The sequence below is a fragment of the Ricinus communis genome, chromosome 6 (assembly GCF_019578655.1).
Source record: "Ricinus communis isolate WT05 ecotype wild-type chromosome 6, ASM1957865v1, whole genome shotgun sequence".
Taxonomy (NCBI): Eukaryota; Viridiplantae; Streptophyta; class Magnoliopsida; order Malpighiales; family Euphorbiaceae; genus Ricinus; species Ricinus communis.
The window spans coordinates 28,563,522-28,575,759 of NC_063261.1; the positions used below are offsets into that span (position 1 = coordinate 28,563,522).

Below are 12,238 nucleotides of genomic sequence, written 5' to 3' on the forward strand. Positions count from 1 at the left end.
AGGAAGCAGTAGGTAAAGCAGCCATTTAAAGAGAGAAAAGTGATTTTTAAATATGTTTTATTATTTATTTTATTTTATTTTTTAAGAGTCACATTCTTTCTTTTTTTATTTATTTATTTTTATTTTATAAATACAAATTAATTAACAAGTAAAATATAAAGTATTATTGGAATAAATTAAAATTTAAAATTAATTATTTATATTTTAATATATGTAGAAAGCATTATTAAGTCACATCATCTCTTTTTCTATTAATAAAAAAGAATAATAGAAAGGTAAAATAAAAAGTGTTGTGTTATTGGATTATATCCATAATTTAAGATAAAGTAAAAGAATTTTTTATATAATTTAATAAAGACACATATTAAAAATATTGGAGGAGATCTGGACTCAAGAAAAAACAGTTGGGAATATAAATGAAAACTTTTGATATCCTTCACAAATTTGGAATATATTCATCAAAATATGGCTGGAGTCCGTCCAATATGGTAAACCTACTCCATGTGACCCCTTTGTTTTATGGAAAAAAACTTATGTTTTCAAAACATACTTAATGGGGAAAATACTTTTAGAGATTATATTAATTATGTGCAAGACAACATATTATAAATACTTGGTGTTATAAGAATATCATTTTCTTTAAAATAAAAATAAAAATACTTGCAATTAAATCATTAATTTTTATTTACAATTATATGTAAGAAACCATTATACTAAAACAATTAGGTTAAAATCTATACTATGAGTATTTGATGGTCGTAGCTGGAAATTGGAGTATATTAATTGATTTTATATTGAATTAATTTTAAAACAATCTTCCCAAAAAACATTATGAATATTTATTTATTTAGAAATTAATTTTTCCTTTTTATAAAGAGAAATTATTTATAAAAAAAATATGCTTCCAACGGCCAATTTTTCTAGACACAGCAGCACTTCTGCAAGGATAAATACAGGTCCAGAGGCCAGACTGATCAGTCCTTTCTACTTGCTTCATTTCATCACTGCAAAACATTGGTAAAAGAATGGCTTTGGAGATCTGTGTGAAGGCAGCTGTTGGTGCTCCTGATACTATTGGAGATTGTATGTTTTCCATCTCTTTCTCTTTTCTCTTACTTATAATTGAATTCTTTCTGCGGTTTTGTGTGATTAATTTGGTTTTATTTTTTGCTTTTCAGGTCCATTTTCCCAAAGAGCTCTTTTGACTTTAGAAGAGAAGAAAATTCCCTACAAGTGCAACTTGATCAATCTCAGTGATAAACCTCAATGGTATCATAATCAGCTCTTCTTTTTTTGGTTTCTGTGCAAATGGGTTGATATTTTTGAGTGTGTTTCAAAACATGGGTTTTGTGCCCTTGTTCCCTTGATTCTTGCTTTCCATATACTATGAAATTTCCCAAATTGAAAGAAATTGATGGTTGACTTTTGGGTTGAAGGAAGGTAAGCACCTTTTGGTGTTGGTTTACTTTGATGGAAACTGGAAGTCCTTCTGTTCACTATAGAAGAAAATTAACAAAGAAACAAAGCCTCTAAAGACCCTTTCTTTTATTTGACAAAAGCTTTCTAAGTATATAGAAGGAGGACTAAAATGAGTGAAAGTATTGTAACTTGACCTTTTTAACTCATTTTTACCAGAATTGGTTAAATTCTGATGCTAGACTACAACGATCAGGAGGACGCTTATAATAAGCACGTTGTTGGAAAGAACGATGGTACTGTTTGAGGAATTTGAATCTTTTGATGCCTTAGCAGATTTTGGTTTTGTATTGATAGGTTTTTGCAGATAAGCTCTGAAGGGAAGGTACCAGTATTAAAAGTTGATGATAAATGGGTGCCAGACTCTGATGTGATTGTTGGGCTTCTAGAGGAAAAATACCCTGTGCCATCTCTTGTCACTCCTCCTGAATTTGCTTCTGTGTAAGCATCCTTTGTCCCTCCTTGTAGATATTTTTCTTTATTAGTTTGATATTGGTAAACCTGTTTTGGCATTTTAATGTTTTCTTGGCTCTCGATTGTTTATTTACTGATTTAATTTGGGCAGTAAAATTGGGGCTTTCAACTTTTACTAGATGAAATGATGAGGTGAAAGTTATGATTGTACAATTGAATTCTTGTTCTTAAGTCTCTTTTCCTGGTTTTGGCATTAGGGGGGTATGCTTCTTATTTTTCTTCTGGTCGTGGATAGTGCTTTCTCATCTCTTTGTAATCGTTTTCAAAAATTGACTTTTTCTCTAGTCTCATGGCGAATAAAGTTTAAATGTGTTAGTTATTATTATTATTTTTCATTTTTTAAGGATAAAATTTTCCTGCGACTGTTTTAGGTGATATACAGATGTCATGCATTTCTTTTCACTTTTAAGGGTAAATTTCCTAGGACTGAATTCTATATGATTTGGGACTGCAGAGGTTCAAAGATATTCCCTGCTTTTGTCAAATTCTTGAAGAGCAAGGATGCCAATGACGGATCAGAACAGGCCTTGCTTGAGGAATTGAAGGCATTGGATGAGCATCTTAAGGCACATGTATGCATACACTTGAAACGCAAACATAATCAGTAAATCAATAAATATTTCTGAATATTCTTTATCTTTTGGTATAAAAACAGACCCTAATTTGTTGGAGCTTTGAATTAGGGTCCATATGTGGCGGCCGAAAAGATCACTGCTGTTGATTTGAGCTTGGCACCAAAGCTGTACCATCTTGAGGTTGCTCTTGGCCATTTTAAGAAGTGGACTGTCCCAAGCGACTTGACTTATGTCAACAACTATATCAGGGTATGGAGTTATTAAACTTGCATCACATATATACACAGTAAAGTTAACTTATTGTTTCTGATGTTTTACTTGAAGAATATGAATGTTGGGATAAAATTTTTGATATTTTAGCTGTTTGGCATTCATGTTTTTATGAATATGAGATAATTTTTGTTTTGGAAAGTTATACCTTTTGGTTTGGAAAATTGGAGTTTTGGAAGCCCGCCCCTCATTTTCCCTTGTAGTATATTATTTTTTGTTTTTCGCTTCTTTCTTCCCTTTTCTTTTTATCCTTTTTTTTAATTATTTTTTTACATCCAGTTCTTGTGATTGGACCCCATCATATTTGGGGATTGTATCTCTCCTTTCTCTGATATTCTTTCTATTAATTTTCTCTGGTAAAGAGGACGACTAAGTGAGATATAAGGCGCACTAATTTGAATCTCTGTGATCATCCTTTGGTGCATCTCCTAGCTTTGGGAAATGCAATGTAATTAACACATCAGAGAACTGGTTTTATGAAGGCACTCCATTACGTTTGAAATCGCCATAGTCAGTGTTTTCGGAATAGCTATCAGTTAATCAACGTGAGACACTTCATTTATCATTTCTTAAACTGGGGAATTTGTGGCCACAGTCTACCAATCAATAGGCCTTATGGATTTCTAGAGAATCATGATATTGAAATTCATCAGTAGGCTTCATTATAGAAGCATCAAGTTTACTAATTTGACTTGCAAGTTGGTGACTTCACTTGCACCCAAAGTTGGACTGTCTTATGTCAAGTTTGTATAGCATACCTGTCCTGCCAATGATTCACTACCCTTCACTGTCTCACTCTTGGAATTTGTTTCCCTTAGGTGAAAACCAACGAGGCTGACATCCTGAATTTGATTAACCTGGAATATCTTTGTTGCTACTTGCTAGTATTTATAGTTTCTCTAACCAAAATTTGTTAGCCAATAGATTACAAAAAGGTGTACATTATTTGATCAATGCAATATATTACAATCTGGCATATTGACTATCATTCTAGAGTTGGCTAATGGATCAAAACCTTTGTCATCTTTGTTTGGCAGCTGCTGTTCTCCCGTGAATCTTTCCAGAAGACCAAGGCTTCAGAGGAACATGTGATTGCTGGCTGGGAGCCCAAGGTCAATGCATGAACCAATTCTAAGTTATGAGTTTTGTGAACTTTAGCTATAAAATGTAACTGAGAACTGTGTATGACATCTAAAACCAAGCTGGAAGCTGGTGGTTCTGTTCTTAGATGTTCTATAATAATCTAAGCACGCGGTATTTGCGAATTGGCGAATATTTTGCAATGGCTAGCTCCCATCCTTTTGTCTAGCTATATAGGTCATGTTCGAGGGTGACGTTGTCAGTTGCTGTTTAAGCCGGAAAATTTAAACAAACAAATGTGTTAATTTATGTATATAGTGTATGGGGTGGTTTGTTTTGGTTCGGTTTGTGGATTTAAGATTTTAAATGCAAAATTGTAACCAAATGAACTTATAGATTTATCCATATCAAACCAAGTCGCCATTCTATACAAACCATAATTTATGGTTCGGGTTTGATTCGGTTAGGTTTATTTTGGATAGTTCATATTTGACTAGGCTATAATTCTCCAAGCCTTCTAGGCACTAGCAATGAAAATTCCATTTAAGGTTGCAAGAAACTTCATCTACAGTAGTGGGATCAATCATATCATGCGTTCTAGTATGATCTCAGCCATTAAGATTTATGTTGATTTAAAGGTCAATTTGCCTCTCAACCTGGAGTCAATGATTAATTTACTCGAATTTTAAATTTTTAGCTGATTTACTTGGCAAGAGTAGCCAATTCATTCAAAGTAAGTAAATAAAGGACTTAATGAATAAGTAAAGTTTACTTTAGTCCTTGAACTTTCAATTATGTATTAAACTTGGTAAATAATTTATATAATAAATTTTTTGTTTTAATATAATATAATAATAATACCTAAAAAAATAATTAAATTTTTTATTTTTAATAAAAGTGTTAAATTAAATAATAAAATTAAACTTATGCAATTTAAACTTTTATTAAAATTAGAAAAATGGATTTTTAAAATAATTAATCTTAATTTCTAATATTTTAGCATAATTTAGTTAAGTGGATAAGAAAATTAGTAATTAGTTACTATTATTTAATTTAAATTATTTAGTAATTTTATTTTAATTGAGTTTGATACTTAATATAAAGTTTTAAGGGCTAAATTTAATTTTATTTATTAGTTAGGTATTTTAATTAAACTTTTACTTGCTTTGCATGATGCATGAAATCTAATCTTTTAATTTTATAAAAATTTAGACTGAATTGGCTATCTTTACCAAGTTGCGAGTGAAATTGACAAAATTCTTTTAAAATCTAAGTAAATTGGCTGTTAACTTCAAGTTGAGTAGCAAATTGACCTTTAAACTAATTTAGACAAGGAAAGATCCACTATCCAAAAATCTTTCGATAGGCCATGCTTTGGAACATCAGAATCAACAATAGAGACAAATAGGAATACTATAATGGAATTTAACGAGAAAAAGGAGAATTCTCCATTCTCTGATTTGGCTTGAAAATACTTTTTTTTTTTTCATTTTAAGCTCAATAAATGCCTTTGAGACCAGTTCGACTCAAAGAGTTGATAAATCCCTAAAATTTCAACTTTTTAAGTTTGTCGGAAATTCCCCCAATAAGGCCAGAGGGTGCGTTTAGGGTAAATTGTCCAGCTGGTACCAAACCTTGGGACTGTATATCAATTTGATACCAAGACTTTAATTTGAATCAAAATGGTACCAAAATTACAGGAAAGTATATCAATTTAGTTCAAATGTCCAATTTCTGACAAAGGATGCTGACGTGGCAATCTGAGAAGGTATATTCCGGTTGATTCGCCCCTCAGCATGTGCCATGTCAATTAAAACAGCTTACTCAGTAATGGTCCCATTCCTCCCCTAAATTAAATCCTAATTTCCTCCTAATTGAACCCCTCTCCTATTGAACCTAAAACACCGTCACTACTGCAGAGAGAAGAGAAGCATTGTCTTTAAACCCAATGCTTTAAAACAGCATTGGAGCGTAAAACATGACCGCATTAATTCCAATAAGTTGCTGAAGTGCTGGGATTAGTACATCCATTACGAGATATGGCCTGTATTTTTGTGTCCTCAGAAGCTTTTTCCATGGATTCTCCACATGCTTAACTTCGTCAGAACAAAAGAAAAAAATGCAAGTTACCAATACTTTAATCGAAACTAAACTGCCACACTTGGTTAAGGCTTCTAACGAAGCTAAGGATGTGGAGAATCCATGGAAAAAGCTTCGGAGGACACAAAAATACAGGCCACATCTCGTAATGGCTGTACTAATCCCAGCACTTCAGCAACTTACCGGAATTAATGTGGTCATGTTTTACGCTCCAGTGCTGTTTTAAAGCATTGGATTTAAAGATGATGCTTCTCTTCTCTTTGCAGTAGCGACGGTGCTTTAGGTTCAATAGGAGAGAGGTTCAATTAGGGGGATATTAGGATTTAATTTTGGGGAGAAAGAAGACCCTTGCTGAGTAAGTTATTTTAATTGACGTGGCACACGCTGAGGGGTGAATCAACCGGAATATACCTCCTCAGATTGCTACGTCAACATCCTTTGTCGGAAATTGGACATTTGGACTAAATTGATATACTTTTCTGTAATTTTGGTACTATTTTGATTCAAATTAAAATCTTGCTATCAAATTAATATATAATCCCAAGATTTGGTACAAGCTAGGCAATTTACCGTGCGTTTATCTGTTAACAAATTCCAGATCCATGCTTTAAGATCTTTAATGCCAAGACCTGCTTCACCCTTGACCTTGTGAGTATTCTTCAAAGCGACAAGCTCTTCAGACTTGCAAGAACTGACACTTTTCTGAAAAATAAACATCTGCAGGCGCCTTCCACAACCTTGATTATTGCTTTAGTATGGACAAAGATTGATACCCAAATACACATTCATGCGGTAGAGGACAGATTTAGTGAGTTTTTAATACAACCAGTAGAATTCCAACATATTTGACAAGAGATACCTTCAAAATTGATTAAGATTAATCTCTTAGGCCCCCTTCTAAAGTACCACCGAAGAAACCTCCTAAAGTACCATTAATGACTAGTAAAAAGGCTGAAATTCTCAGCGTTGATAAAAGGGAAATTTTCAGAAATATCCTAAAATCAATTAAAAATTTTATGTAAATTTTTTTGTAAAAATACTTTATTTAACCTTCTTTTTCAAAATAGTATGTTTTTCAATTGTTTTTTGGTTGTTTTACCAAAATGTAATTAAAGAAAAACTAAAAAAAATAAAATCTTATTTAAAAAAAAGTTAAAAAATCATATTTTTAATATATTCACATAGTAAAAATGAAAAAAAGTTTACATAGTATTTTTGATAAAAAATAAAAAAGATGGATTTTTTTTTGTTATTTTCCCTTATTAATATTATAGTTCAGTGAAATGCTTAGAAAATTTTAAACCAAATACCATACGCGAAGAACTCATCTTTTAGGAAAAGAAGCTTTGCAATTTCAAAAGAAATAAAATTCTCTCCTAACTCAACTATTCAAAAACTGCACCTATAATTCTTGATAAATATTCTTCATAGACTAAAAAGTTAATCTAGAATTATGTGATTTTATTTGTTGAGAGTTTAAATAATTAGGGTTCTTTAAAGAGAAAGATTGAGAAAGATGAGAAAGAAGAAAAGTGTTACACAACAATCTGAAAACTGAGTTAATAATATCTAAAGGTAAGTTGTAATTTTTCACTTTCATTAGTTTAATATATGAATTCTCTCATGCACAAGTGAATTTGAGTTGTATAATTTATGCTATCTTATCTTTCTTTTACTAATAATAATATGAATAAAATTATAACAATTTATTAGAGGAAGAAAAGAAAACAAGTTTGCTGCAAAATGGTTGATTTACACTTATCTAAAAATCATTCCTTTTGATGGGGTAAGAGACCTCCTTTTGAGCTGGATTTTGGAAATGTTGTAGCTTTATATGTCACGACCCGATCTCTGGGTCCATGACCAGCATTAAGAAATGGGTAGGCTTAAGGCCACCAAATCCCGTAGTAAACCTGACAAGACTTTAACTCAATCAATTTAAAATTCGAACTCAATCCAAAGCACTGATTCACAATTAACCTTAACTGTCAATTTCTACATATTTAATTCAGTCTGCCAGCATAATTAGGTAAAACCTAAACTTATATAAAATTATAACTGATAAGTCTAAAATTTCTACTGTGGAGAATCTAAAATTTTACAAGTCAAACATACCAAAATCAATTACATCAACCCAATGATAAAGGAGTCGGGTTGCTAGATAAGGACTGTGGGAAGACTAACAATCACCTGAAAAACAGTGAAATTGAGACTGTCAGTCTCGAGAGTGAGTTAAAATCATATATCCCAAAAACGAATATAAACACTTCAATAAAATATTTGCTTAATTTAAAATAAAAAATATATATTATGCTATGCTTCTACAAAATAAAATAAAATAAATTTTCACTTCATGCCACGGGATGGAGTACCTCAGTAGAACCCTAATCCCAATACTAACATCTCGACTCTCTCATTCCAACAGAACTGGCGCCTAGAGAGCGAAGCTCGACTAAGGTTTTTAACTCTAGTCCAGTCACTTAATTATCATTATCAGTCTTAGCTTTTTAGGTCTCTTACTCCAATAAGACTGGCGCCTAGAGAGCGAAGCTCAATTAGGGTCCTTAAATCTAGTTCGATCACTTAAGTTTCCAGATAAGCCCGCGCCTAGAGAGCAATGCTCGATCAGAGACCTTTACTTCGGCAAACACACTCTACTCAGCCTAGAAAGCAATGCTCGACCAGGGCAAGTATTGAATTACCTTTTTAAATTTACCCTTTTACCCTTTTATTATCAGTCTCGGATTCATACTGGTGCACATGCAGTCCTGATGCAACTCATCAAGTGGCATGTTCTACTGCTGCCCCATCCTAAGTCAACTCGCAATCAATAAAATTATAATGCAGAAAATGAAACTTATATAAATAGCGATTAAATAAATGATTAAAATATTAAATCATGTAATCAGAATTATTTCGTAAAATCTCAGCATATGCACATGTAAACAAATATATGACTTTAACTCACAGCTTTGACGAGCTCCTAGCTCTGCTCCGATGCCTTGGGTGGAGCGAGCCGAACTGACGGATTATCTAATCACGAAAAATAACTTAATCAATAACATTGAAACATTTGACAATTAACCCTAGATCTAGACTCCTAGGACCGACTACCTAAGAATCTCAACTCGGAAGAATCCTACCGAAAATTCGGTAGAACCTCCCCTAAATTACGGACATTTACCCCCCGTATAACGGGTCCAGGACTTGCCAGAAAACACTTCAAATATACAGCGATTAATTAACGGGAGTCGGGCCACCAAAACTGCATTAACTTTCCCGACTCCATAACACAACACAAACACGACTATTGGCAAACGGTCTGAAAAACTATTTATTTTAACTAATAAACTTCACATAATTTTTCTAATAATCAACACCACAACTAAACATATAAATTTTATCAATGAATTCGAAAATCAACGTGCCAAAGAATTCTCCGACGTACCAACGGACTCGAAACAACATGCTGATGACGATCCCAGCTTTCGATCTTTCGATCCGACCCCCGATCATCCAGAGTGATTTACGGATGATCTCGGCCGTTGATTTTCAAACGGAGTCCGATCGCCACGAAACCGATGCCACTGAAAAGCTTGAGCTGAGGAGAGTCCGGATATGTCCTTCGATCAGCCAAAGCTCACCGGAAAAGCTAGAAAACTTGGCTGCCCCTACTCTTTTCACCTCACCGGATCTTGCAATTCCGGCAGCCTCAAGGGGTGGCAATGGTCGGAAAAAAAGCCTAGAAGTTGCCGATCATTTTGAGCCTAAGAACCCCGCAAATGGTCGCCGAAAACTCCACGATCGGCGGCAAGGAAAAATCTGTCATTCAAGCCACTTCCGCTGCTTCGCGCTCACCGGGCTTACCACCAACCAGCAACTTGATAGCCACCACCCGCGACGGCCTCCTGTGCGCCACCATGGCGCCCTCCTCCTTTTTTTTCCTATGATTTTTCTTTTTCTTCCCTTCTCTTTCTTTTCTTTTCTTTTCTTTTCTTTTCTTTCCTTCCTTATCGACATTTAGTCCTTGGACTTTTCTTCTTTACCATTTAGTCCCTCAACTTTTTTTATTACTAACAATCTCGCCCTGCAAAATTTTTGATTAATCCCTAAACTTTTCTTTAGCTTTTCAATGAAGCCCCTAACTATTTAATTTGGACCAAATTAGAATTATTGAAAATATATATTACTTATTTACCCTTGCTTTTAAATATAAAATTATCAAAATACCCTTACCGACATATTTAATTACAAAAATACCAAACATACAAATTTTCAAAATAAAACTCAAGGTTGCAAAAGAAGAATTAGAACATATGAATTAAAGCATACCTAATTATAAACATAAAGAGAATATTTTCAAAAAAAAAAGGAAATCATGTAATTATCATATTCCTCCCCCACACCTAAATTATACATTGTCCTCAATGTATAAAAAAGAAAATGGCTCACAAAAGAAATGAAAAGAAATATGAAACTCCCCTGATTTGCGAGCAATTCGGACTGAATAGTGAGTGGTGATGGTAGGAAAGGAGGTAGAACCGCCCAGTGAAAATATAAAGTTTTGGTGATGGCTGCTGCAAAAGAAAATAAAACGTTGGTGGCTATGGCAAAATAAAACGTTCTCTTTTCTTTTCTCTCTCTCTTTTTTTTAAGCACAAAAATAAATAATAATAATAAAAATTAAAAATTAAAAATAAAATAAAATAAAATAATAATAAAAAAATAAAAAAATTAAATAAAAATAATAAAAACAAAAAGAACCACAAAAAAAATTAAAAAAATAATAATAAGAAAAAAAAAGAGTGGTTTGAAGTAAGTGGTCACGCCTTATAAGAAGCGAGCTCAATTTTGAGGTGCGATTTTTCAAAACAAAATGACTTGAAACAAGGCGTGGTCACACCTTGTAAGAAGCGAGCACAATTTTGAGTGCGATTTTCAAAAGCGAAGAAGAAGACTTGAAACAAGGCGTGGTCACGCCTTGTAAGCGAGCCATAATTTTGAGGTCGATTTTCAAAGCGAAGAAGCGAGCTTGAAACAAGGCGTGATCACGCCTTGTAAGAAGCGAGCTTCTGTAAGAGTAACAGTAGAAATATTTTATTTTATTTTATTTTATTTTTCATTTTTTTTAGAGAACAGGAGATGTTTGGGAACAAGGCGTGATAGAAATTAGTCTCCTGCCAGAAAAAAGAAAAAAGAAAAAATATTTTTTTTATAAAAGAAATTAAAAACTAAAAACTAAAAATAAAATAAACTAAGTGAAAGAAAAAAAATAATAATAAAAAAAATAAAAAAAATAAAGCAAGTATTTGGGTTGCCTCCCAATAGCGCAATTATTTAACGTCGTTATGCTCGACGGAATGATAAAATATTTGAGTCATCCAAATAAGTGAGGTGATCCAAAGAAAAACTAATGGAGCATTAAGCAATTTCACCCTCATTGAAGATCTTCAATCTATTACCATTCAGTTTGAAAATTTTATTTGAATCCAAGCTTCTAATTTCCACTTCTAAATTAGATTGTGCATCTAATTCTTGCTCATCACTAATATTTTCTTTTGCAAATACTTCCTGCACAATTGGATTAATTACATCAATATGGCAAAGAGAATGTAAATTATTAGGATATTTCATTGCATCGAAAATATTAAATTTAACAATCTCTCCATCAAACTTTATGGAGAGAGTACCCCCATCTACATTAATCTTTGTCTTAGCAGTTTTCATGAATGGTCGTCCTAATAAAATCGAAGCTGATTTTAATGAGGAATTACCATCCATTTCCAAAATGTAAAAGTCGACAGGAAATATGAGCTCATTAACCTACACCAAAACATCTTCAACAACTCCAAGAGGATGAATATAAGAGTGATCAGCTAATTGAATCATTACACCAGTCTTTTGCAAGTTATTTAGTTTCAATTCTTGATAGATAGAAAATGGCATGACATTAATGGAAGCTCCTAAATCTAACATGGCACGCTCAATTTTCGTATTACCAATAACACAAGGTAATGAAAACATACCTGGATCCTTGCACTTTTCGGGCATATTCTTTTGCAAGATGGTTGACACATTCTTACTTACCACCACTTTCTCCTTTTCCTTCATCCTTCTTTTGTTTGTGCATAATTCCTTCAAGAACTTTGCATATTTAGGAATTTTCTTAATAGCATCCAATTATGGGATATTTATCTCCACCTTCCTAAATGTATCCAGGATCTCCTTTTCTTGCTCATCTTCTTTTGGCTTAGCTAATCTGC

At 32.9% G+C, this 12,238-nt stretch overlaps 1 protein-coding gene across 1 annotated transcript; it reads left to right on the plus strand.

The window, feature by feature from the left end:
* The first annotated feature begins 890 nt into the window (after window positions 1-890).
* On the plus strand, window positions 891-4,213 carry LOC8260840 (glutathione S-transferase DHAR2). The gene is made up of 6 exons (XM_002522984.3): window positions 891-1,083; window positions 1,179-1,269; window positions 1,774-1,917; window positions 2,405-2,522; window positions 2,634-2,774; window positions 3,833-4,213. Exons 1-6 carry the CDS (start codon window positions 1,026-1,028, stop codon window positions 3,917-3,919), a joined length of 639 nt encoding a protein of 212 aa, XP_002523030.1. The 5' UTR covers window positions 891-1,025; the 3' UTR covers window positions 3,920-4,213.
* The last annotated feature ends 8,025 nt before the right edge of the window (window positions 4,214-12,238 follow it).